The sequence below is a fragment of the Oncorhynchus mykiss genome, chromosome 12 (genome assembly GCF_013265735.2).
Source record: "Oncorhynchus mykiss isolate Arlee chromosome 12, USDA_OmykA_1.1, whole genome shotgun sequence".
In the NCBI taxonomy this organism is placed as follows: domain Eukaryota; kingdom Metazoa; phylum Chordata; class Actinopteri; order Salmoniformes; family Salmonidae; genus Oncorhynchus; species Oncorhynchus mykiss.
In genome coordinates, this window is record NC_048576.1 from 60,996,677 (window position 1) to 61,024,167 (window position 27,491).

At 40.8% G+C, this 27,491-nt stretch overlaps 1 protein-coding gene across 1 annotated transcript; it reads right to left on the reverse strand.

The window, feature by feature from the left end:
• Positions 1–1,752: 1,752 nt before the first annotated feature.
• Positions 1,753–27,491, reverse strand: cln3 (CLN3 lysosomal/endosomal transmembrane protein, battenin). Its single transcript, XM_021626061.2, has 15 exons — positions 27,064–27,491; positions 26,885–26,921; positions 23,102–23,198; positions 22,914–22,988; positions 22,501–22,580; positions 22,192–22,277; positions 15,272–15,344; positions 14,978–15,121; positions 13,683–13,828; positions 13,445–13,497; positions 13,068–13,136; positions 12,855–12,910; positions 9,764–9,857; positions 2,609–2,749; positions 1,753–2,455 (listed from the first exon to the last, which is right to left on the reverse strand). Exons 1-15 carry the CDS (start codon positions 27,116–27,118, stop codon positions 2,339–2,341), a joined length of 1,323 nt encoding a protein of 440 aa, XP_021481736.1. The 5' UTR covers positions 27,119–27,491; the 3' UTR covers positions 1,753–2,338.

The window sequence follows — 27,491 nt, forward strand, 5'->3', positions numbered from 1 at the left end:
CAAAGTGGCCTGGAGAAATGTAACCACGCTCAGATTTAGACACCCAACTATCCACGATATCAAAATGATCGTTTTAACCATGTTTTGAGGCTATGAAATGGTTGTTTACATTTACATTGTTTTTAAACATCGGGAGTAAACAAGCCTATAGTTTGGGTTCTGAATTGGTACGACAGTTGAACTTAGCTCATGTGGCATTTATAAGTTATATTATTCAATAATCAAGGGGTATAAACAGTTGAAGTCGGAAGTTTACACACAGGTTGGAGTCATTAAATCCCATTTTTCAACCACCCCACAAAATTCTTGTTAAACTATAGTTTTGGCAAGTCGGTTAGGACATCTACTTTGTGCATGACACAAGACATTTTTCCAACAATTGTTTACAGATTATTTCACTGTATCACAATTCCAGTGGGTAAATTGACTGTGCCTTTAAACAGCTTGGAAAATTCTAGAAAATGTCATGGCCTTAGAAGCTTCTGATAGGATAATTGACAACATTTGAGTCAATTGGAGGTGTACCTGTGGATGTATTTCAAGGCCTACCTTCAAACTCAGTGCCTCTTTTCTTGACATCATGGGAGAATCAAAAGAAAAAGCAAAGGATCTTGTGAAGATGCTGGAGGAAACAGGTACAAAGGTATCTATATCCACAGTAAAACAAGTCCCATATCGACATAACCTGAAAGGCCGCTCAGCAAGGGAGAAGCCACTGCTCCAAAACCGCCATAAAAAATCCAGACTTGTTGAAACTATACATGGGGACGAAGATTGTACGTTTTGGAGAAATGTCCTCTGGTCTGATGAAACAAAAATAGAACTGTTTGGCCATAATGACCATCGTTATGTTTGGAGGAAAAAGGGGGAGGTTTGCAAGCAGAAGAACACCATCCCAACCGTGAAGCACAGGGTGGCAGCATCATGTTGTGGGGGTGCTTTGCTGCAGGAGGGACTGGTGCACTTCACAAAATAGATGGCATCATGAGGGAGGAAAATGATCTGGATATATTGAAGCAACATCTCAAGACATCAGTCAGGAAGTTAAAGCTTGGTCACAAATGGGTCTTCCAAATGGACAATGACCCCAAGCATACTTCCAAAGCAAAATGGCTTAAGGACAACAAAGTCGAGGTATTGGAGTGGCCATCACAAAGCCCTGACCTCAATCCTATAGAAAATGTGTGGGCAGAACTGAAAAAGCGTGTGCGAGCAAGGAGCTCTTACAAACCTGACTCAGTTACACCAGCTCTGTCAGGAGGAATGGGCCAAAATTCACCCAACTTATTGTGGGAAGCTTGTGGAAGGCTACCCAAAACATTTGACCCAACTTATTGTGGGAAGCTTGTGGAAGGCTACCCAAAACATTTGACCCAAGTTAAACAATTTAAAGGCAATACTGCCAAATACTAATTGAGTGTATGTAAACTTCTGACCCACTGGGAATGTGATGAAAGAAATAAAAGCTTAAATAAATAATTCTCTACTATTATTCTGACATTTCACATTCTTAAAATGAAGTGGTGAACCTAACTGACCTAAGACAAGGCATTTTTTACAAGGAAATAAATGTCAGGAATTGTGAAAAATTGAGTTAAAATGTATTTGGTTAAGGTGTATGCAAACTTCTGACTTCAATTGTATAATTAATTTAAAAGTCAAAATGGATGTAGCAACTAAGGATTCTAGCTTTAATTATGGAATTTATCTTATTTAAAAACAAAATAGGCCTACAGAACAATAAACCACACATTTGATTCAAAATCTTATTTTTTTTTTAATCACTTGTAGAATCTCAGGTCATTTTTCAAAAGTTGAACATTGATCATACAAGCCCACCACATGTAAACACTGTAAGCAGAGCTAAGTTAGAGCATTCACAATTTTATAACAGTAACTCAACAATAGCAGCAAAGAAAAAGTTAGTGGTTACATTTTTAAAAAATATTAGCAGGATACTAGACATTGGAATGTAGTGAAAAGATAAATATATTAAAACATACAATCCTGATAATTATCAAAGGCACATTGACAAATGTCCTTGGTGATGGCAGAAATATTGAAGTTAGTTGGCTAGTGATATGAAACTTGTACCAGTCGTAACAATGTGATTTCTAAGTAAATGGAGGAATCTACCACACACCCAGCAAGGTTGCTAAGGTGCAGGAAGATGTCTGAACAGACCTCTAATTTAAGCATAACAATAATTATCAGCAATTTCCATCCACCCCAGCTGTAGAGAGTCTCTTCTTCAGACCTCCAAGGAAATACCAAGCACTTCAAAACATGATACTACCTCTTTTGCACTTCCCACCAGTCTTTCTCCCTCTACTATCTCTCATAGTGAGCAGAAGTATCTGTGGACTGGGAAAGCTATGAGGCCGGAGACGGCGATGCCCAGACTGTCTCCTACACTGGCTGCCACCATGGCAAACTCCCTCTGTCTGTCTCCAGTCTGCAGGGAGAGAGGGGAAAGGTAAGGGGTGTGGCACGCAAACACACAAAAACATGTCCGATGGCTGACCCTCCAGCTAATGTTACATATTGACATAAACACAACCTTATATGCAGGCTGACAAACAAACACACACACACACTGGTGACTGACCTCCTTGCTGATGAAGTAGAATGTGTTGACGTATGCAGCTCCTCCCAGCAACCCCTCGTAGAGGACTATCACAAACACCAGCCATGCACTGGGCAGGAACTGGTAGTACACCGACAATAACAGCAACACCGCGTTCACACACTGAGGGAGACAGAGCAACACCGCGTTCACACACTGAGGGACCAGGGCCCGTATTCACAAAGCATCTTAGAGTAGGAGTGCTGATCTAGGACGATAAAATGACATGGACAGGGGGGACCCGATCCTAGATCAACACGCCTACACTGAGACGCTTTATGAATAAGGGTACAAAAGGTAGTGGTGGGGATGGTGGGGGAGATAGAGGGGAGGAAGAAGAAAATATAAAGCCAGGTGGAGAGAGAGAAAGATCAGAGAAAGTTATAGCTCCACCACTAGGTCTGTTACGCTGACCGTATTACCACCACACCTGCAATCACGAGTCATGACCGCAGTCAAATTCCACATGACAGTTGAGTCACGGTAACTATGCTTCTCCAAAACTGCACTCTGATGTTGCCGATGGTCATTAGTAGCCTACCAAACTTGCTAACAGCCAGTCGCTAATGACCTGGTACTCAGCGCTCTATTGTCCCTCTATTTCAATGCAAATGCATTCCAAACATCTAATCAAACACTTAATTTTTTATTTCACCTTTATTTAACCAGGTAGGCAAGTTGAGAACAAGTTCTCATTTACAATTGCGACCTGGCCAAGATAAAGCAGTTCGACACATACAACGACACAAAGTTACACATGGAGTAAAACAAACATACAGTCAATAATACAGTATAAACAAGTCTATATACGATGTGAGCAAATGAGGTGAGATAAGGGAGGTAAAGGCAAAAAAAGGCCATGGTGGCAAAGTAAATACAATATAGCAAGTAAAACACTGGAATGGTAGATTTGCAGTGGAAGAATGTGCAAAGTAGAAATAAAAATAATGGAGTGCAAAGGAGCTAAATAAATAAATTAATTAATTAAATACAGTTGGGAAAGAGGTAGTTGTTTGGGCTAAATTATAGGTGGGCTAAGTACAGGTGCAGTAGTCTGTGAGCTGCTCTGACAGTGAGATGAGACTGACTAATATCTCAGTAGCTTTAAATGGCATATCTGTCCAAATGAATATATTTCCATGGCTGAGTTCAATGCTTCCCCTTCTGGCTATTTGGATAAAATCATAATGCAGTTTCTAAATATATATGGCAGGATAAGCGAGCCCGGATCAAATGAAAAAAACTAAGAGGGAAAGACGTAGGAGGACTATCCGTACCGAACTTTAAATTGTATTTCCAGGCACTAGCATTTCGTTCCATCCTAAATTGGTTTAGACATGAATCTTCTGCCCCGTTGCGGAGTATAGAGTGAAATATGGTGTCTCCTATTGCCCTGGAAGAGGTGGTCTTCACTGATATAACCCTTAAACAAATGTAAACTACGCTTTGGTCCTATTATTGATCACACCATTTTTATATGGCGTCAAATTGAAAATCGATATAACTGGGATTCAAAATGACATGCCTATACTCCAATATTTCACAATAATGCCTTGTGATCTGGAGGGTGGCCTTTTGCATCCCTCCCAATGGTCCAAATGTGAAATCCATACCCTTGCTGATGTCATGGATAGTAATGGTTCGTGAACATTCCAAGAATTGAAAGACAGATACAGTGCCTTGCGAAAGTATTCGGCCCCCTTGAACTTTGCGACCTTTTGCCACATTTCAGGCTTCAAACATAAAGATATAAAACTGTATTTTTTTGTGAAGAATCAACAACAAGTGGGACACAATCATGAAGTGGAACGACATTTATTGGATATTTCAAACTTTTTTAACAAATCAAAAACTGAAAAATTGGGCGTGCAAAATTATTCAGCCCCCTTAAGTTAATACTTTGTAGCGTCACCTTTTGCTGCGATTACAGCTGTAAGTCGCTTGGGGTATGTCTCTATCAGTTTTGCACATCGAGAGACTGACATTTTTTCCCATTCCTCCTTGCAAAACAGCTCGAGCTCAGTGAGGTTGGATGGAGAGCATTTGTGAACAGCAGTTTTCAGTTCTTTCCACAGATTCTCGATTGGATTCAGGTCTGGACTTTGACTTGGCCATTCTAACACCTGGATATGTTTATTTTTGAACCATTCCATTGTAGATTTTGCTTTATGTTTTGGATCATTGTCTTGTTGGAAGACAAATCTCCGTCCCAGTCTCAGGTCTTTTGCAGACTCCATCACGTTTTCTTCCAGAATGGTCCTGTATTTGGCTCCATCCATCTTCCCATCAATTTTAACCAACTTCCCTGTCCCTGCTGAAGAAAAGCAGGCCCAAACCATGATGCTGCCACCACCATGTTTGACAGTGGGCATGGTGTGTTCAGGGTGATGAGCTGTGTTGCTTTTACGCCAAACATAACGTTTTGCATTGTTGCCAAAAAGTTCAATTTTGGTTTCATCTGACCAGAGCACCTTCTTCCACATGTTTGGTGTGTCTCCCAGGTGGCTTGTGGCAAACTTTAAATGACACCTTTTATGGATATCTTTAAGAAATGGCTTTCTTCTTGCCACTCTTCCATAAAGGCCAGATTTGTGCAATATACGACTGATTGTTGTCCTATGGACAGAGTCTCCCACCTCAGCTGTAGATCTCTGCAGTTCATCCAGAGTGATCATGGGCCTCTTGGCTGCATCTCTGATCAGTCTTCTCCTTGTATGAGCTGAAAGTTTAGAGGGACGGCCAAGTCTTGGTAGATTTGCAGTGGTCTGATACTCCTTCCATTTCAATATTATCGCTTGCACAGTGCTCCTTGGGATGTTTAAAGCTTGGGAAATCTTTTTGTATCCAAATCCGGCTTTAAACTTCTTCACAACAGTATCTCGGACCTGCCTGGTGTGTTCCTTGTTCTTCCTGATGCTCTCTGCGCTTTTAACGGACCTCTGAGACTATCACAGTGCAGGTGCATTTATACGGAGACTTGATTACACACAGGTGGATTGTATTTATCATCAGTCATTTAGGTCAACATTGGATCATTCAAAGATCCTCACTGAACTTCTGGAGAGAGTTTGCTGCACTGAAAGTAAAGGGGCTGAATAATTTTGCACGCCCAATTTTTCAGTTTTTGATTTGTTAAAAAAGTTTGAAATATCCAATAAATGTCGTTCCACTTCATGATTGTGTCCCACTTGTTGTTGATTCTTCACAAAAAAATACAGTTTTATATCTTTATGTTTGAAGCCTGAAATGTGGCAAAAGGTCGCAAAGTTCAAGGGGGCCGAATACTTTCGCAAGGCACTGTACATACCAAGCAAATCTTTTTTCTATATTTACAATTTAGTTCAGCTTTGCTGGCCTATGGAGTCCCCTGGGAAACCCAACTACCGAACCATCCAATGCTGGGATTTATAAATAAATGATCTGGGCTCCTGAAAAGGACTGATCTCTATAATATAGAAAACTTTTGGAAAGCTCATTCTGAGCTAGTCATAAAAAAAATGGTCCATAGATCAAATTGAATTCGGAACAACCCTTTAACTGGAACAGAACATTGAAAAACATGACTTTGGCATCCCGTAATCTGAACCATCAATTTATACATTGTCTGTTCACACACTGTATTTAACACTGAGGAATCGTTTTACGATTAAATTGACCCCAACTCCTAAAATCAGGTAAGCACACTCCTCCATATGTGGGTGTACCCTGCAGTTAAATGCTTCTTGGCAAAGATACAAATTTAATTTAGAAGTGCATGAATGTAAATTCAATGCTTTGCATCTGTTACTTAACGATGATAGCTCCTTGAATCTCTCAATCAGAGATGATTAATGCTGACAGGCAACACTGCCGCAAAATATTATGTTGGATCTTACACGGCAATCACCTCACTCTCTCCCAATTTGCCAGTGGATACAGTTACTTTTAGAAGTTAGAACATAATTTGTATTTATTATGGATCCCCATTAGCTGCTGCCTTGGCATTGGAAAACCTTTGTGGTTAAATCTGTTTGAAATTCACTGCTTGACTGAGGGATCTTACAATTGTCTGTATGTGTGGGGTACAGAGATGAGGTAGTCGTTAAACACTTATTGTACACAGAGTGAGTCCATACAACTTGTGTGACTTGTTCAGCAAATGTTTACTTCTGAACTTATCTATGCTTCCAAATGGGTTGAATACTTAACTCAAGACATTTCAGCTTTTAATTAATTTGTAAAAATTTCTAAACATAATTCAATTTTTACATTATGGGGTATTGTGTGAAGGCCAGTGACAATCTCAATTGAATCCATTTTAAATTCAGGCTGTAACACAATAAAAATGTAGAAAAATCGAAAGGGTGTGAATACATTTAAGGCATAGTACCAAATAAAAATGGCCTAGTAGGCCAGCATCCCGGAGTCGCCTTTTCACTGTTGACGTTGAGACTGGTGTTTTGCGGGTACTATTTAATGAAGCTGCCAGTTCAGGACTTGTGAGGCTTCTTTCTCAAACTAGACACTAAATGTACTTGTCCTCTTGATCAGTTGGGCACCGGGGCCTCCCACTCTTTCTATTCTGGTTAGAGCCAGTTGCCACATGTCTCAAATTTTTAGGGAGAATGTAATTGGCATGATGACTGCAGGAATGTTCACCAGAGCGGTTGTCAAATAATTTAAATGTTAATTTCTGTACCATAAGCCACCTCCATTGTTTTAGAGAATTTGGCAATACGTCCAACCGACCTCACAACCGCAGTCCATGTGTATGGCATCGTGTGGGCGAGCGGTTTACTGATATCAACGTTGTGAACAGAGTGCCCCATGGTGGGGTTATGGTATGGGGAGGCATAAGCTACGGACAACAAATACAATTGCATTTTATCGATGGCAATTTGAATGCACAGAGATACCGTGACGAGATCCTGAGGCCCATTGTCGTGCACGGCTCCATGCCGCAAGGATCTGTACACAATTACTGTAAGCTGAAAATATCCCAGTTCTTCCGTGGCCTGCATAGTCAGACATGTTACCCGTAGAGCATGTTTGGGATGCTCTGGATTGACGTGTACGACAGCGTGTTCCAGTCCCCGCCAATATCAAACAACTTTGCACTGCCATTGACGAGGAGTTGGACATCATTCCACAGGCCACAATCAACAGCCTGATTGACTCTATGCAAAGTAGATGTGTCGCGCTGCATGAGGCAAATGGTGGTCACACCAGATACTGACTGGCTTTCTGATCCAGCCTCTTTTTTTTAAAGGTATCTGTATTCTCAGTCATGTGAACTCATATCAATTGACGGATTTCCTTACATGAACTGAACTGTAAATCTTAGAAATTGTTTCATTTTGTGTTTATTTTTGTTCAGTATATTATTTAGTATGTAAAGACAACATTAAATTGAGAATAGTCTAATGGGTGAGAATATTATCACTTGTGAATGATGCCCAGTGTGTGCAGTCTAAAGAAAAACAGCACATGCATTATTTTAAAACTTTTTCAGCTCATAAGCCTATACGTTTTGATAAGGTTTGTATCACAGTTTGTATCACGGCCAAATTACTCAAAGCGTAGCCTATAAGCCTAGGACCCCTGGAACAGGGTTGGAGAGCCCATAGCCAACAGAACTTGGTGAACCGTGTTCTTATAAGCCCAGTCATTGCGCTATGGCGTGTGAACAGAGTTTTGACTGGCCACCATTTAAAAGAGGATCCCAGCTTTCTTGTGATGCTATATTTATTGCTCAATTCTTAAAATTAAGCACATTAATCCTCTTTATGACCAGTGTAGCCTACCTGGCATCTACAAAAAATTAAATCGCACGTAACGTTCTTTCTATTTGAGTGCAGGCTACTGATTTTTTTTTGTGTGGGCCATTCTAAAAATAAAAAAAATGCACAAATATGTAAACACCAGATTACATTGAGAATAGTCAGATAGTTGAGAATATTATCAAGTACTTGTCAAATTGTGGATGAGAGACTGATGAAGTGTGTGCAACCTGAGCAAGAAACAGCAGAGCGCATGCCTTTCATCCAACTCTTTTCAAATCATCATTAGTCGCACAACTAAAGTTGCATACATAACTACATATTCAGCATATAGAAGGACCTGTTTCAAATGATCACTTTGTTAACCACAACACAGAATAGCCATTTGTGGGCACACCCTCTGAAGTCAATATCCTTTCTATTATATTCTTCTTCCTATCAAATAATGCCACGGAATTCTAAGAAAATCCTGTAAAAATAATTAGTGTAGCCCACAGCCATATGGCAGAGCCAGATCAGGGCCTAACATGAGGACAACTCAAAATATGCTGTTCTGTTCTTCGGTATAGGTTACATTTTCTTCATATAATGGTTCTTTAGATCTACTTAAAATAATTAATTTATTGTGATGGTGTAGGCTATATTAAATGGATTTATTAGACTTTTTAAAATGCAGATGTTCCAAATATCTGCATCAGAGTTGCTTGTAGGCTATGCGTGGAAGCCCAAAGATGCTAAATGTTTTGTTATTTAAAAGGAATATTACAGTGAGACAGGCAGTTATTTGCATAACAGTTACCGGCTGATAAAATGTAATGACCGACAATTTCATCACCGCTTGCTGGTGACACTGATTTATTTAGAATTCAAGGCACACTTAACCAGCATGGCTAAAACGGCATTCTGCAGCGATACGCCATTCCATCTGGTTTGGGACTGTCATTTTTCAAGGGCTATTTGACCAAGAAGGAGAGTGATGGAGTGCTGCATCAGATGATCTGGCCTCCACAATCACCCGACCTCAACCCAATTGAGATGGTTTGGGATGAGTTGGACCTCAGAGTGAAGGAAAAGCAGCCAACAAGTGCTCAGTATATGTGGGAACTACTTCAAGACTGTTGGAAAATCATTCCAGGTGAAGCTAGTTCAGAGAATGCTACGAGTGTGCAAAGCTGTCATCAAGGTGGCTACTTAGAAGATTCTCAAATATAAATCTATATTTGTGTAACACTTTTGTTTACTACATGATTCCATGTGTTATTTTATAGTTTTGATCTCTTCACTATAATTCTAAATAGTAAAAAGAAAAGAAAAACCCTGGAATGAGTAGGTGTCCAAACTTCTGACAGGTACTGTATATCATCTATTGTTCACTCACCTGAAGCAGAGAGAGAGCCCAGATTCTCCTGAACTTCACACAGCAGAGAGAGGATCGCGAGACCAACACCCCCACCTGGTACAGTGTCTGGTACCTGAACACAAACACACACACACACACAAAGAATGTGAGTTAATAGCTTTACACAACTTAATCAGAGAAGTTTACATTCACCTTAGCCAAATACATTTTAACTCAGATTTTCATAATTCCTGACATTTAATCCTAGTAAAAATTCCCTGTTTTAGGTCAGTTAGGATCACCACTTTATTTTAAGAATGTGAAATGTCAGAATAATAGTACAGTGATTTATTTCAACTTTTATTTCTTTCATCACATTCCCAGTGAGTCAGAAGTTTATATATACTCAATTAGTATTTGGCAGTATTGCCTTTAAATTGTTTAACTTGGGTCAAATGTTTTGGGTAGCCTTCCATAAGCTTCCCACAATAAGTTGGGTGAATCTGTCCTCCTGACAGAGCTGGTGTAACTGAGTCAGGTTTGTAGGTCTCCTTGCTCGCACACGGTTCTTCAGTTCTGCCCACACATTTTCTATAGGGTTGAGGTCAGGGATTTGTGATGGCCACTCCAATACCTCGACTTTGTTGTCCTTAACATTTTTGGGATAGGGGGCATTTTCACTTTTGGATGAATAGCGTGCCCAGAGTGAACCTACTCTGTCCCAGATGTTAATATATGCATATTATTATTAGTATTGGATAGAAAACACTCTGAAGTTTCTAAAACTGTTTGAGTAGGACTCCTATGGCAGGCAAAAACCTGGGAAAAATCCAACCAGGAAGTGGGAAATCTGAGGTTTGTAGTTTTTCCAATATACAGTGTCTGTGGGGTCATTTTGCACTTCCTAAGGCTTCCACTAGATATCAACAGTCTTTAGAACCTTGTTTGAGGCTTCTACTGTGAAGGGGGGCTGAATGAGAGGGGAATGAGCCAGGTGTGTGGCAGAGTGCCATGGGCTTGTGACTTCGCGTTCATGTGAGAGTTACCTCGCGTTCCATTGCTTTTCTACAGACAAAGGAATTCTCCAGTTGGAACATTAATAAAGATTTATGTTAAAAACATCCTAAAGATTGATTCTATACTTCGTTTGACATGTTTCATACGACCTGTAACGTAACCTTTCGAGTTTTTGTCTGGACGTAGTGCTCGTGCCTCATGAAGATGGATTACTGGGTTGAATATGCTAACAACAAGTCTCTATTTGGACATAAATAATGTACTTCATGGAACAAATCAGTCATTTATTGTTGAACTGGGATTCCTGGGAGTGCCTTCTGATGAAGATCATCAAAGGTAAGTGAATATTTATAATGTTATTTCTAACTTCTGTTGACTCCAACATGGCGGATATTTCTTTGGCTGGATTGGGCACTGAGCGCCGTACTCAGATTATGCTTTTTCCATAAAGTTTAAAAAAAATCTGACACAGCGGTTGCATTAAGGATATGTCTATCTTTAATTCTGTGAGTAACACTATCTTTTATCAATGTTTATTGAGTACTTCTGCAAAATCACCGGATGTTTTGGAATCAAAACATTACTTCACGTAACGCGCCAATGTAAACTGAGATTTTTGGATATAAATATGCACATTATTGAACAAAACATATATGTATTGTGTAACATGATGTCCTATGATGAAGATCAAAGGTTAGTGATTAATTTTATCTATATTTCTGCTTTTTGTGACTCCTATCTTTGGCTGGAAAAATGGCTGTGTTTTTTTTTACTTGGCTATGCACTAACAATCATATGTTGTGCTTTCGCTGTAAAGCCTTTTTGAAATCAGACACGATGGGTAGATTAACAAGAAGCTTCTTTGATTTGTTGTATTGGACTTGTTAATGTGTGAAAGTTACATTTTTCAAAAAAATATTTTTGAATTTTGCACACTGCCTTTTCAGCAGAATGTTGTCGAGGGGGTTCCGCTAGCCTGCCCTAGAAAGGTTAAGCCATTTTGCCAAAACTTTGGAAGTATGCTTGGGGTCATTGTCCATTTGGAAGATCCATTTGCATCCAAGCTTTAACTTCCTGAATGATGTCTTGAAATGTTGCTTCGAAATATCCATATAGATGTCATCATGACAGAGGAACATTTTTTTGTGAAGTGCACCAGTCCCTCCAGAAGCAAAGCACCCCCACAACATGATGCTGCCACCCCCGTGCTTCACGGTTGGGATGGTGTTCTTTTGCTTGCAAGCCTCCCCCTTTCTCCTCCAAACGTATCGATGGTCATTATGGCCAAACAGTTATATTTTTGTTTCATCAGACCAGAGGACATTTCTCCAAAAAGTACAATCTTCGTCCCCATGAGCAGTTGCAAACCGTAGTCTGGCTTTTTTATTCCTTGCTGAGCGGCCTTTCAGGTTATGTCGATATAGGACTCGTTTTACTGTGGATATAGATTATTTTGTACCCGTTTCCTCCAGCATCTTAACAAGGTCCTTTGCTGTTGTTCTGGGATTGATTTGCACTTTTCGCACCAAAGTACGTTCATCTCTAGGAGACAGAACGCGTCTCCTTCCTGAGCGGTATGACGGCTGTGTGGTCCCATGGTGTTCATACTTGCGTACTATTGCTTGTACAGATGAACGTGTTCCCTTCAGGCGTTTGGAAATTGCTTCCAAGGATGAACCAGACTTGTAGACTTGTGGACAATTTCTTCTGAGGTCTTGGCTGATTTCTTTTGATTTTCCCATGATGTCAAGCAAAGAGGCACTGAGTTTGAAGGTAGGCCTTGAAATACATCCACATGTACACCTCCAACTGACTCAAATGATGACATTTTCTGGAATTTTCCGAGCTGTTTAAAGGCACAGTCAACTTAGTGTATGTAAACTTCTGACCCACTGGAAATGTGATACAGTGACTAAGTGAAATAATCTGTATGTAAACAATTGTTGGAAAAATTACTTGTGTCATGCACAAAGTAGATGTCCTAACCGACTTGCCAAAACTATAGTTTGTAACAAGAAATTTGTGGAGTGGTTGAAAAATGAGTTTTAATGACTCCAACCTAAGCGCATGTAAACTTCCAACTTCAACTGTATATATTCTGAATGGTACTGACCAGCGATACTGCTCTGCATGGGAGAGATAGAAGTTTGGGAAATATAGGAGTTCCAACTGTAAAGAAAGTAGAAAAATTAGGAAATGAGTTCAAACTGTAACAAGAAGTTGGGGGTCATCCATACTATACAATGAGAATGGAAGTGATGGTGAGAATATCAACTAATTGCAGTGACACTATAAACTGCCAAGGGGCGACAGAGGCCTTACTCACCAGGCCCTGGTTGATGAAGTACTCCGCGAAGTAGACAACTCCTAACGGAACCACAAACCTCAGCAGACCCTGAGGGGAGGCGGTAGAATTGATATTAGCAGATTGGCAATAACATATGGAGCACATCAAGACTGAGTAAAACTTACTAGGCCAGGGTTAAACTGATTATTTAGCACATGTGAAAATGAAATTAAAGTAAAACTGTTCTATGTCTATCACATTGGGGAATTGAGTTTATATCGACTGGGAAAAAATGATATTTATGAGATTTTGGCCTGGCTTACCCTGGTCTGGGCCAACTTTGAGAGCGTATATAACTTTTTAATCTGAAAATGGTACAGACCAAGTCCACTTTTCTAAAGTGACTTCAAACTCACTTTAGTGATGTGTAGTTTCTCAATACATGTCAGTGGTCCAGTGACCTTGTCTTCTATTATATTCAGAAGGAAGGAAGTGAAGATGGGCTGTTTGGTTAATCAATGTCCTACAAAATATTTTACAATTAAAATGTAATATTTCATTACTTAAAAATATATTGTGTTAAACATCCATATTACCACACATCACTTTCCTCAAAATTCTTTATCATGTCAGCATGTGGTAAGGTAAACACACCTTCAGCACCTTTCTCCCGCTCCTCCTCTTCATCAGTGTCATCCAATAGGGGCTGCCTGCTCTGTGAGTCTCTGCCCCTCACAGACTCCACCTCCCTGCACTTCCACTGTGGGAAGGATGGGGGGAAGACTAGCAGGAAAAAATAGCTGAGGGGAAAGTGGGGGAAAAGGAAGAGACAAAAAGGGGGTGAAGGGTTCAGATAAACTGACAGAAAAGGAGAGTAATCCTTTCCCACTCACCTAACAACACATTAACTTATCACATCCACATTGTTTATGGGACCGATCAGGGGTGAAAGCATACAGAACAAAAATATAAACGCAACATGCAATTTCAACAATTTTACTGAGTTATTGTCCATATAAGGAAATCAGTCAATTGAAATAAATTCATAAGGCCCTAATCTATGGATTTCACATGACTGGGCAGGGGTGAAGCCATAGGTGGGCCTGGGAGGGCCACCCACATGGAAGCAAGGCCCACCCAATCAGAACGTGTTTTTCCCCACAAAATGGCTTTATTACAGACATAAATACTCCTCAGATTCATCAGCTGCCCGGGTGGCTAGTCTCAGAATCAGAAGATCCCGCAGGTGAAAAAGCCGGATGTGGAGGTCCTGGGCAATGGCTGGCATGGTTACACATTGTCGGCGGTTGTGAGGCTGGTTGGACGTACTGGCAAATTGTGCACAACCTTTTAGAGAAATAAGCTTTTTGTGCGTATGGAAAATGTCTGGGATCTTTTATTTCAGCTCATGAAACATAGGACCAACACTTTACATGTTGCGTTTATATTTTTGTTCAGTATAGAACTCATTTCTTCCCGGTATGGGACCTCCTGTGTGTGCATGCGCTTGTCAAACTATCACTTAAAAGGGCTCCTTTACTAGACTACCGACACACGCTCATCCACTCACAACATATTTCCAGCCTCCAAACTGGTGAATGGAAAGAGACATCGGTTACACAAAACGCCCAAAAAATGTATTGACATTTGGAGAATTGATGCACCCACTGCTGTCCTCGCGCGTCTCAGCCACTCATCTCTGCCTTGGCAAAATGTTAGTGTTCTCGTTGAACCACATTGCAGTTTTGAGCGTAGGTTATACCACCATTCGCAAATGTTTCATGCCTCTGACGTACGGTAATGATAAATAATGGCATAAAAGCCTAAAGTTTCATTTACATTTGCTTGAATTATTGTGATAGGCTCATGTTTCTGGTACAGCGTACCCCCACTATTTATTTTGCCAGTACGCCGTACCGAACTACCTTACATTCACCCCTGGGACTGACCTGATCACCATGGCTACAGGGACGACCAGCATGATGAGCAGCGTGTTCCTGGGTGAGAGGCCAGCCTGCGTGAGACCAGAGTACAGCAGAGCCCCGGCCACACCTGCTCCACCGGTGCCAGAGCCCCAGCCCCCCAACACATCTCTAAGAAGGCGGATAGAAAGAGACACGGGGTGAGAGTGTCGGAAAAAAACTATTGAGAGGGGTTTGAGTGAGAATACCTTTTATGTAAAAAAAAAGAGCTGCAAAGTAAACAACTTACAGAACTGTTAGTAAATCAGGGAGATAGTCTACCTGCTAAAGAAGACAGTGAGAGAGAGGAAGGAGAGCTCTCCCAGTCCAGCGCTCACACTGGCAAAGATCACACCTAAAAGATACACAGTACTTTAATATGGATGCAAATATGTACTCTAATACGATTGGGATTGGTACATTATTTTTAAACTATATACAGTATATAGCCATGGATTCTTGAAGAATACTTATAAATGCTTCATGAGCTTAGTTCAACTGTCCTAACCCATCAAAACCCCAAATGTAAGTCTGTTTTACTCCATTGTTGGTAAAATATATCATTGTAAATAAATAAGGTTAAGATTCAAAACATGGTTAAAACTACAGCGCCTTCAGAAAGTATTCAAACCCCTCGACTTATACCACATTTTTGTTATGTTACAGCCGGAATTCAAAATGTTTCTCACCCATCTACCTCATAATGCCAAAGTGAAAATATGTTTTGACATTTTTGCAAATATATTGAAAATGAAATACAGATACATCTAATTTACATAAGTATTCACACCCCTTTGCTATGACACTCCAAATTGAGCTCTGGTGCATCCAATTTCACTTGAACATCCTTGATATGTCACAACAACTTGATTGGAGTCCACCTGTGGCCAACTCAGTTGTTTGGACATGATTTACAAAATAAAAAAACTATATAAAAAGGTCCCACAGTTGACAAGCTCATGTCAGAGCAGAAACTATACCATGAAGTCCAAGGAACTGTTCATAGATCGTCGAGATTTGTGATGAGGCATACATCTGGGGAAGGGTATACAACTATTTCTAGAGTGTTGAAAGTTTCCAAGAGCACAGTGGTCTCCATCATTGCGAAACTGAAAAAATATGGAACCACCCACTCTGCCTAGAGGTGGCCGTCTGACCAAACTGAGCAACCAGGCAAGAAGGACCTTGGTCAGGGAGGTGACCAAGAACCCAATGACCACTCTGACAGAACTACAGAGTTCCTTGTCATAAATAGGAGAACCTGCCAGAAGGACATTCGGTCTCTAGAGCACTTCACCAATCTGGGCGTTTATAAGAGAGTGGCCAGACAGAAGCCACAACTTAGAAAAAGGCACGACAGCAAATCAAATCAAATTTATTTATATAGCCCTTCGTACATCAGCTGATATCTCAAAGTGCTGTACAGAAACCCAGCCTAAAACCCCAAACAGCAAGCAATGCAGGTGTAGAAGCACCTGCACACCTGGAGTTTGCAAAAAGACATGAAAGACTCAGATCATAAAAGAAAGGATTCTGTGGTCTGATGAGACAAAGAATGTACTCTTTGACCTGAATGCAAAGCACCATGTCTTGAGAAAAGGATATTTGAAATTGGATGACAACTTGTTTTTAACCAAGAAAGAATAATTTATAACTGACTTTTTCCAACATAACATAGGTTATGCAGATCCCCTTATTGTATGGGACACTTTTAAAATGTTCCTTTAGAGGACATGCAATTCAACACTCATCTTTAAAAAAATAGCAATTTAGGTCAAGAGTTCATATTAACAAAGGAAATAGCAGGACTAACAGTACAGATAGATAGCAATAAAAATTGTACCATAGAGGCACAGAATATGTGGAAAACAAAAACAAATAGGAACTTATTCAAGAAAAATCAAGTGTAATATATTATAAAAAAATTAAGCGAACTGCTAAAAGCTTGGAACACCTGTATCTGGGGAGTTTCACCCATTTTTCTCTGCAGGTCCCCTCAGGTTTAAGTCTGGGCTCTGGCTGGGCCAATCAAAGACATTCAGAAACTTGTCCTGAGGCCACTCCTGTGTTGTCTTAGCTGTGTGCTTAGGGTTGTTCTCCTGTTGGAAGGTGAACCTTCTCCCCAGTCTGAGGTCCTGAGAGCTCTGGAACAGGTTTTCATCAAGGATCTCTCTGTATTTTTTTTCAGTTAATCTTACCCTCAATCCTGACAAGACTCCCAACCCCTGCCGCTGAAAAACATCCCCACAGCATGATTCTGTCACTATCACGCTTCAACGTAGGGATGGTGCCAGGTTTCATCCAGACGTGATGCTTGGCATTCAGGCCAAATGGTTAAATTTTGGTTTCATCAGACCCGAGAATCTTGTTTCTCATGGTGTGAGAGTCTTTAGATGCTTTTTTGAAAAACTCCAAGCGGGTAGCCATGTGCCTTTTACTAAAGGAGTGGCATCCGTCTGGCCACTCCACCATTAACACCTGATTGGGAGTGCTGCAGAGATGGTTGTCCTTCTGGAAGGTTCTCCCATCTCCACAGACGAACTCTAGCTCTCTGTCTGAGTGACCATCGGGTTCTTGGTCACCTCCCTGACCAAGGCCCTTCTCTCCAGATTACTCAGTTTGGCCGGGCCGACAGCGCTAGGAAGATTCTTGGTGGTTCTAAACTTCGTCCATTTTTGAATGATGGAAGACACTATGTTCTTGGGGACCTTCAATGCTGCAGACATTTTATGGTACCCTTCCCCAGATCTTTGTGTTGACACAATACTGTTTCAGCGCTCTACGAACAATTCCTTTAACCTCAAGGCTGGGTTTTTGCTCTGACATACACTGTCAACTGTGGAACCTTATATCGAGAGGTGTGTGCACCTTTCCAAATCATGTCCAATCAATTGAATTTACCACAGGTGGACTCCAATCAAATCCTAGAAATATATCAAAGATGATCAACAGAAACAGGATGCACCTGAACTCAATTTCTTGTCTAATAGCAAAGGGTCTGAATACTTATGTAGATAAGGTATCCGTTTTTAAGTTGAAATAAATGTGCTAAAATGTAAAAACCTCTTTTCGCTTTGTCATTATGGGGTGTTGTCTGTAGATTGCTGAGGATTTAAAAAATTTCATTTAATACATTTTAGAATAAGGCTGTAACGTAACAAAATGTGGAAAAAGTCAAGGGGTCTGAATACTTACCAAAGGCACTACACACACACACACACACACAACCAGTCAAAAGTTGACACACCTGTCATTGCCAACAAAGGGTATATATCAAAGTATTGAGATAAACTTGTTATTGTTATTGACCAAATACTTATTTTCCAACATAATTTGCAAATAAATTAATTAAAAATCCTACAATGTGATTTTCTGGATTTTTTTTCCCTCATTTCGTCTGTCATAGTTGAAGTGTACCTATGATGAAAATTACAGGCCTCTCTCATCTTTTTAAGTGGGAGAACTTGCACAATTGGTGGCTGACTAAATACTTTTTTGCCCCACTGTATGAGCCCTGTATCAACAGGTATAATAAACAGATATATATAGAAGGTTGAATATATTATTATTACCTGCTAGATCTACTCTCTCTTTTATATTATGACATTTCAGCTAGATCTACTGTCTCTATTATATTATGACAGACCAGCTAGATCTACTGTCTTCATTATATTACAACAGACCAGTTGTATCTACCGTCTCCATTTCACTTTTGCCATTGATGTGGTCCTGCCCTCTCCTCAACAGCCTCAAATAGGCTATTTCATGTGGGTTGGGGTGGGGCGGCAGACACACGCATCTCACATTTCATGACATTACATGATTATATATTGCTTCTAAAATTTCAATTTCAATTTCATATCACAAATAATATTTTATATTATTAATTTCAAACAAGGGTATTAGCATGATAAGAACTTACCAGTCCAAAACGATGCCCTCTCCCGTTCAAAAAATATCCCTCCACAATCGCTAAATGAAGCATCCTACAACAATCTCTGTCTCACTTTCCCAATCAATTTATTCTAAAATTGTGTGTACATCTGTATATCTAGACTTAGATTTAGCTTTCCCTGACTTAGTCGCCATAATGATTGATATATAAACAGCTGAATCTGCGCGTTTACCAAACAATGCAGTGCGTAATATGCGTAGCTCCTTCCGGTATGAAACTTCAATAGCGAAAGACTCTCGTTAAGCTGGAGCTTACTACATGGGTTGGTCTTGCAACACATAAACATGGCATATTGCTGTTTAGCTCAGCTCATTGGCAATCTACCCAGCTAGATTTCAAGACGATCAGTGGTCATTGGGTTAAAAGACAGTCAATCAACGAAACAGCAGGCAAATCATTGGTGCACAATGATGTCATGACTTGTTGTCTTCAAATCAGTTTCTTTCAGTCAATACGTCCCGCGAAATGGCCCATCACGTTTGATTGTGTTACAAACAAACCAGTTGATTGCAGTGAAACCAAACATGACTGGAAAAGTCACGTTCTTTGTGGGTTATTTACCTGGAATTTGTCGTCGAAAATGGAATGAGACGGAATTCACGACACGGTTCACAAAATGTTATCAAACAAAAGATAATTCATTGTGTAACAATGAGCATTGGAATTGCAAACAGACGAAGATCGTCAAAGGTAAACTATTTATTTTAATGCAGTTTGTGATTATGTTACGCCTGTGCTGGTTTTAAAAAATGTTTTTATGGGGCTCTATGCTCAGATAATTGCATCGTATTCTTTCGCAGTAAATCCTTTTTTAAATCTGACAACGCAGTTGGATTATCAAGATTCTAGGCTTTCGATACATGTGAGACACTTGTATTTTCATGAATGTTTAATATGACTATTTATGTAACGATCAACGTATGTTGTGGAATTTCAGCCCGCTAGCGTGTTCCGTGCGCAGAGAGGTTAATATACACATGACTGAAAGGTTGCTGGATTGAAACCCTGAGCTGACAAGGAAAAATTGTCGTTCTGCCACTGAACAAGGCAGTTAACCCACTGTTCCCAGGAACCACTGCTTTTAAATCAGGGCAAGGTGACTGGAAACATGACCGAATACAAACAGTGTAGCTATTCCCTCCGCAAGGCAATCAAACAAGCTAAGCGTCAGTAGAGACAAAGTAGAGTCGCAATTCAACGGCTCAGACACTAGAGGAATGTGGCAGGGTCTACAGTCAATCACGGACTACAAAAAGAAAACCAGCCCCGTCACCGACCCCAATGTCTTGTTCCCAGACAAACTAAACAACTTCTTTGCTCGCTTTGAGAACAATACAGTGCCACCGACACGGCCCGCTACCAAAATCTGTGGACTCTCCTTCACCTCAGCCAATGTAAGTAAAACATTTAAACGTGTTAACACTCGCAAGGCTGCCGGCCAAGACGGCATCCCTAGGCAAGTCCTCAGAGCATGCGCAGACCAGTTGGCTGGTGTGTTTACGGACATATTCAATCTCTCCCTATCCCAGTATGCTGTTCCCACATGCTTCAAGAGGGCCACCATTGTTCCTGTTCCCAAGAAAGCTAAGGTAACTGAGCTAAAAGACTATCGCCCCGTAGCACTCACTTCTGTCATCATGAGGTGCTTTGAGAGACTGGTCAAGGATCATATCACCTCCACCCTACCTGACATCCTAGACCCACTCCAATTTGCTTACCGCCCCAATAGGTCCACAGACGACGCAATCGTAATCACACTGCCCAAACCCATTTGGACAAGAGGAATACCTATGTAAGAATGCTGTTCATCGACTACAGCTCAGCATTTAACAACATAGTACCCTCCAAACTTGTCGTTAAGCTCGAGACCCTGGGACTCGACTCCGCCCTGTGCAACTGGGTCCTGGACTTTGACTGGCCACTCCTAGGTGGTAAGGGTAGGAAACAACATCTCCACCCCGCTGATCCTCAACACTGGGGCCCAACAAGGGTGCGTTTTCAGCCCTCTCCTGTACTCCCTGTTCACCCATGACTGCGTGGCCATGCACGCCTCAAACTTAATCATCAAGTTTGCAGACGACACTACAGTGGTATTCTTGTTTACCAACCATGACACGACTGCCTACGGGGAGGAGGTGAGGGCCCTCGGAGTGTGGTGTCAGGAAAATAACCTCACACTCAACAAAACAAAGGAGATGATCGTGGACTTCAGGAAACAGCAGAGGGATCACCCCCCTACAAACATTGACGGGACAGTAGCGGAGAAAGTGGAACGTTTTAAGTTACAGGGGGGAACACATCATGGACAAACTGAAATGGTACACCCACACAGACAGCGTAGTGAAGAAGGCGCAACAGCGGGTAGTGAGGTCTGCACAACGCATCACCGGGAGCAAACTATCTGCCCTCCAAGACACCTACACCACCCGATGTCACAGGAAGACGAACAAGATCATCAAGGACAACAACCACCCGAGCCACTGCCTGTTCACCCCGCTATCATCAGAAGGCGAGGTCAGTACAGGTGCATCAAAGCGGGGACCGAAAGACTGAAAAACAGCTTCCATCACAAGGCCATCAGAATGTTAAACAGCCATCACTAACAATGAGTTGCTACTGACTTAAATCTCTAGCCACTTAAATAATACAAAAAATTGGATGTAATAAATGTATCACTAGTCATTTTAAACAATGTTTTCATACCCTGAATTACTCAGCTCATATGTATATACTGTACTCTATACCATCTACTGCATCTTGCCTATGCTGTTCGGCCATCGCTCATCCATTTATTTATATGTACATATTCTTATGAATTACTTTACACTTGTATGTATAAGGTAGTTGTTGTGAAATTGTTAGATTACTTGTTAGATTCTACTGCATGGTCGGAACTAGAAGCACAAGCATTTCTCTACACTCGCATGAACATCTGCTAACCATGCGTATGTGACCAATAAAATTGTATTTGATTTAGGCTGTCATTGTAAATAAGAATTTGTTCTTAACTGACTTGCCTAGTTAAATAAAAATGCTTAATTAATCACCTAAATCAGCTATTAACAGAACTGCTGACTGGCTGATAGATGTGTCCCCATGGTTACCATATCAGCGAGATAGTGTCTGGTTTCAGGGGAAATGTCAGAGCTGCAATGTTCTAGGAATTAAAATAGTGATCAATGATCATATCTCAAATGTTTCCATCCCCATTCACAAACATAGGCCTACACACACACACACACATTACCCAAAACGCTTATCCACATGGTAGAAGATAAGGACACCACAAGGAAGCTTGCAATCGCTGTTGCAACGCATACCAACACTCGGAAACTGTGGACAAAAACACAACCTCCAAATTGACATGTGCACTCAAATTGGCAAACCTTCGCAAACTCAAACAAACTGGTAATGTAGGATAATATTGTTTCTGTATTATGTTATGATTAGCAAAAGCTAAGATACAGCCATTGACAACATCTTATTACAATGTTCCTTTACTGTAAGAAAAAGTATTCAAAGACAACTGGGAAAGCACCATCTGTCCTTCTCTTACCCATAAGGGAGATTGTGGACGAAGAATGGAGCAGAAAACTTGATCATGAGAGTGGGAAGAATATCAGCCAACAAAACAGCCTTGGAGAGGTGGACAGAGAGGTCACACACATGTTAACCAGGCAGGATCAGGCTGGTCACTTTAATAAATGTTTACATACTGCTTTACTCATTTCATATGTATATACACTGTATTTTAGTCAATGCCACTCCGACATTGCTCGTCCTAATATTTATATATTTCTAACTCCATTCTTTTACTTTAGATTTGTGTGTATTGTTGTGAATCGTAAAATATTTCTGCACTATTGGAGCTAGGAACACAAGAATTTCGCTACACCCGCAATAACATCTGCTGAATAAAATAACATTTGATCACACACACTTTCACAGCTGCAGTGCATCTCTATTTACCGCGGTAGAAACAGGGCTGCAGTCGTAACGACTTATTTTTCCACCTTCAACGTCCAAGGCAACTGTGGATGGGGTCTGAAGAAGAAGGACATGGAGAGAGAATGAAAGAATATTGCCAATATAGTACTTTGATACTAACAACAGATACAAATGCTATGGTGATACAGCATTCTACAACCCATTCTTACAGGCGATGTGGAGTTGTGAGACCCTTGTTGTTTTAAGATGTCATGGGCTGCACTCAGCATCACCACGTACGCAAAGTTATTGCACAACCCCAGCAACCTGAAGACAAGGGTCAGGAGGAAAGGTGGGAGACACAATGTTGAATTTCAAATCATTAATTTCTATTGCCTGCATTTCAGAACATTCAGTGCAGGGGAGGGGGCATGCAGAGATGATGATAAGTATCAGTGGGCCAATGAATGATAGCAAGTTCACTGAGGCTACGCAATGATGTTGTAGGGCAAACTGAGGATAAGATGTAGCCAGCCTTCCTATGTAGATTAAGACACCCCGAAGCCAGTGCAAGATATGGCTTGGAAAACGTACCTCAATCTAGGTATGACAATTGCGTTGTACTTCGAATTGTCCCAACTGCTACACCGAGTAGAAGGAACGACTGCTAGTTTTTGTCCTCATGCTAGCTAGCAGAAGCCACTTTAGAATTCCATAATGGCTGCTGTGGCTACATACATACTTATTGCTGGGGCCAGACAGAATCTACAAGGAGGGGTTTAGTCAGTCTTTACAACATATAGTGCCTTCAGAAAGTATTCACACCCCTGGACTTTTTCCACATTTTGTTGTGTTACAAAGTGGGATTAAAATGTATTTAATTGTCCTTTTTGTCAACAATATACACAAAGTATTCTGTCATGTCAAAGCGGGGGGGACACTGATATAAACTACTTAACCAAAAGTATATGGACACCTGCTCGTCGAACATCTCATTCCAAAATCATGGGCATTAATATGGAGCTGCGGGCACTTGAATCCATTCATCCACAAGAGCATTAGTGAGGTCGGGCACTGATGTTGGGTGAATAGGCCTGGCTCGCAGTCGCAGCAATTCATCCCAAAGGTATTCGATGGGGTTGGAGTCAAGACTGTGCAGGCCAGACAAGATCTTCCGCACCGATCGACAAACCATTTCCCTATGGGACCTCACTTTGCGCACGGAGGCATTGTCATGCTGAAACTGTTGTCACAAAGTTGGAAGCATAGAATGCATGCTGAGATGTTAAGATTTCCCTCCACTGGAACTAAGGGGCCTAACCCAAACCATGAAAAATAGCCCCAAACCATTATTCCTCCTCCACCAAACTTTACAGTTTGCACTATGCAATGGGGCAGGTAGCGTTCTCTAGGCATCCGCCAAACCCAGAGTTGTCCGTCGGACTGCCAGGTGGTCAAGTGTGATTCATCACTCCAGAGTCCAATGGCGGTGAGCTTTACACCACTCCAGCTGATGCTTGGCATTGCGCAAGGTGATCTTAGGCTGGTGTGAGGCAGCTCGTCCATGGAAACCTATTTCATGAAGCTCCCGACGAACGGTTATTGTGCTGATGTTGCTTCCAGAGGCAGGTTGGAACTCGGTAGTGAGTGTTGCCACCGAGGAGCTATGCGCCTCAGCACTTGGCGGTTCCGTTCTGTGAGCTTGTGTGGCCTACCATTTCGCAGCTTAGCCGTTGTTGCTCCTAGATGTTTCCAATTCACAATAACAGCACTTACAGTTGACCGGGGTAGCTCTAGCAAGACAGAAATTTGACAAACTGACTTGTTGGAAAGGTGGAATCCTATGACGGTGCCATGTTGAAAGTCACTGAGCTCTTCAGTAAAGCCATTATACTGCAAATGTTTGTCTATGGAGATTGCATGGTTGGTTGTGTGCTCTATTTTATACATCTGTCACCCACGGGTGTGGCTGAAATAGCCAAATCCACTAATTTGAAGGAGTGTCAAAATACTTTTTTATTTCCCGGGTAAGTCTCTAAGAGTTTTCAAATCTGGATTGTGCAACATTTGCCCATTTTGTTTTCCAAAATTCTTTAAGCTCTGTCAAATTGGTTGTTGATCATTGTTAGACAACCATTTTCAGGTCTTGCCATAGATTTTCCTGAAAAACTGCCCAGTCCTTAATGATTACAAGCGTACCCATAACATGATGCAGCCACCACTATGCTTGAAAAATATGTATTGGATTTGCCCCAAACATAACTTTGTTTTATTAACAAAAAGTGATTTGCTTTGCCACATTTTTTGCAGTATTACTTTAGTGCCTTGTTGCAAACAGAATGCATGATTTGGAACATTTGTATTCTTTACAGGCTTCCTTATTTTTACTCTGTCAATTAGGTTAGTATTGTGGAGTAACTACAATGTTGTTGATCCATCCTCAGTTGTCTCCAATCACAGCCATTAAACTAACTGCTTTTAAGTTACCATTGGCCTCATGGTGAAACCCCTGAGCGGGTTCCTTCCTCTCCGGCAAATGAGTTAGGAAGGATGCCTGTATCGTTGTAATGACTGGATGTATTGATCCACCATCCAAAGTGTAATTAATAACTTCAACATATTGAATGGATGCTTTTTTTTTTTTTACCCATCCAAGAATAGGTGCCCTTCCTTGAAAGGCATTGGAAAACCTCCCTGGTCTTCGTAGTTGAATCTGTGTTTGAAATTCACAGGCTCAACTGAGGGATATTACAATTATCTGTATGTGTCAGGTACAGAGATGAGGTAGTCATAAAAAAAAAAAAGTTAAACACTATTATTGCACACAGTGAGTCCATGCAACTATGCGACTTGTTAAGCAAATGTTTACTCCTGAAATTATTTAGGCTTGCCATAACAAATAGGTTGAATACGTACGTATTGACTCAATACAATTCAGCTTTTCATTTTTAATTACATTTGTTTAAAAAAATGTTGGAAAGTGCTCATGAGTGCTCAAGTGCTCAAAATGTTGGAGGTGCTCATGAGTGGCGCAGAGGTGTCACGACCGACCCTGGTTCGATCCCAGGCTGTACCACAACCGGCCGTGATCGGGAGTCCCATAGGGCGGCGCACAATTGGCCCAGTGTCGTCCGGATTAGGGGAGGGTTTGGCCGGCATTGTAAATAAGAATTTGTTCTTAATTAACTGACTTGCCTAGTTAAATAAAGGTTAAATAAAATACAATAAAATACAATTATGGGGTGTTGTGTGTACGCCAGTGACAACAAATCTCAAATGAATCCCTTTTAAATTCAGGCTGTAAGAACAAAATGGGGAAAAAGTCAAGGGGTGTGAATACTTTCTGAAGGCCCTGCAGCTTGCCTGCCCTATTCCATCGAGTACTTAACATGCGCACCAATTATTCAATATTCAACTGATTATGGCGTAAGGCCGGCGAGTATGGAAGTCGTCATGTAAACACCTTACTCTGTTTATCTATATCGACGTAAGGTCATAATCGACGTAAACATACGCCGATTAAAACACTTGGTTTTATGAGCAATCTTCCGAATTATTAGCACATATTAACAGTTTAATCGGCGATACACTGGTGCATTTGCGCGAGTGAAGTGAGTTAGGAAAAACATATATATGCATCTTATAAATTGTTTTTACATACAAACTTCATACAGTGTGTCCGAAATCCGAATCAAATAGTCTATGCAAAAACAACATGGTCACTGTGGTAGAATGTTTCTTGATTGGCGACTTTCTGCATTTATCAAAAGTCCCATCAGCAGCCTGATTTCACGTGTCGAAGCATGTAAACACAATTTAAACAAACTATTGTACTAACCTGACTATCCACAGTAATCGCAAGATTGTGTGCATGTAACCGTGTTCACTGTAGCTAGCTAAATAGGTTTGATTCAAATAACGTTACATTTAAAGAAATGAAACACTGGTAGCTAGGCTCGTTTCTGATTTCACATCACATTCACCACAGTAGAACATCCCAAAACTAAACTCACCAAAAACCAGTCCAATTTCTCCAGCGCGAGCTACGACCTGTAGACAGTAGAGAGACACGGTGTTAATAAAATAACAAAATAAAATATAAATAGTGAAATAGCCTACTAGCTAGCCATCCACACAGCAGTGTGATCTGTCTGATCGGTGAAACAAATCATAAGTGTGACACACGATTTACCTTCACTGTCAGATGGCATATCTGGGTCTGCATTGACGCTGACTGCTTGGTCCATGATTAAAAACGAATTAAATCGATTATTAAACAGCAGCTACATAAACAGCTATCTAACGTTATTCTTACACAGCTGTCCGATTAGCTAGCAATCTAGCTAGCTACTTCCTCAATGTTATCTTGTGGTGTTCCGCAAATTTCCATACGTCACAGATTTGACAGCATGTTTTACAGAACTTCGGGCAGACAGAAAAATGTTATAGCTGTTATATGTTATAATTGACTAGTATAAAACGTTTTTCTTATCGCTTAAATTTTGGTTCATAGGTGTTTACGACATTGCAACTTCGGACTGATTCAAGGAAAACAACAAACATCGCGTGTAGCAGCGAAATATCCCCCCCTTGAAAATACTACAGCGCACTGCTGGTTCC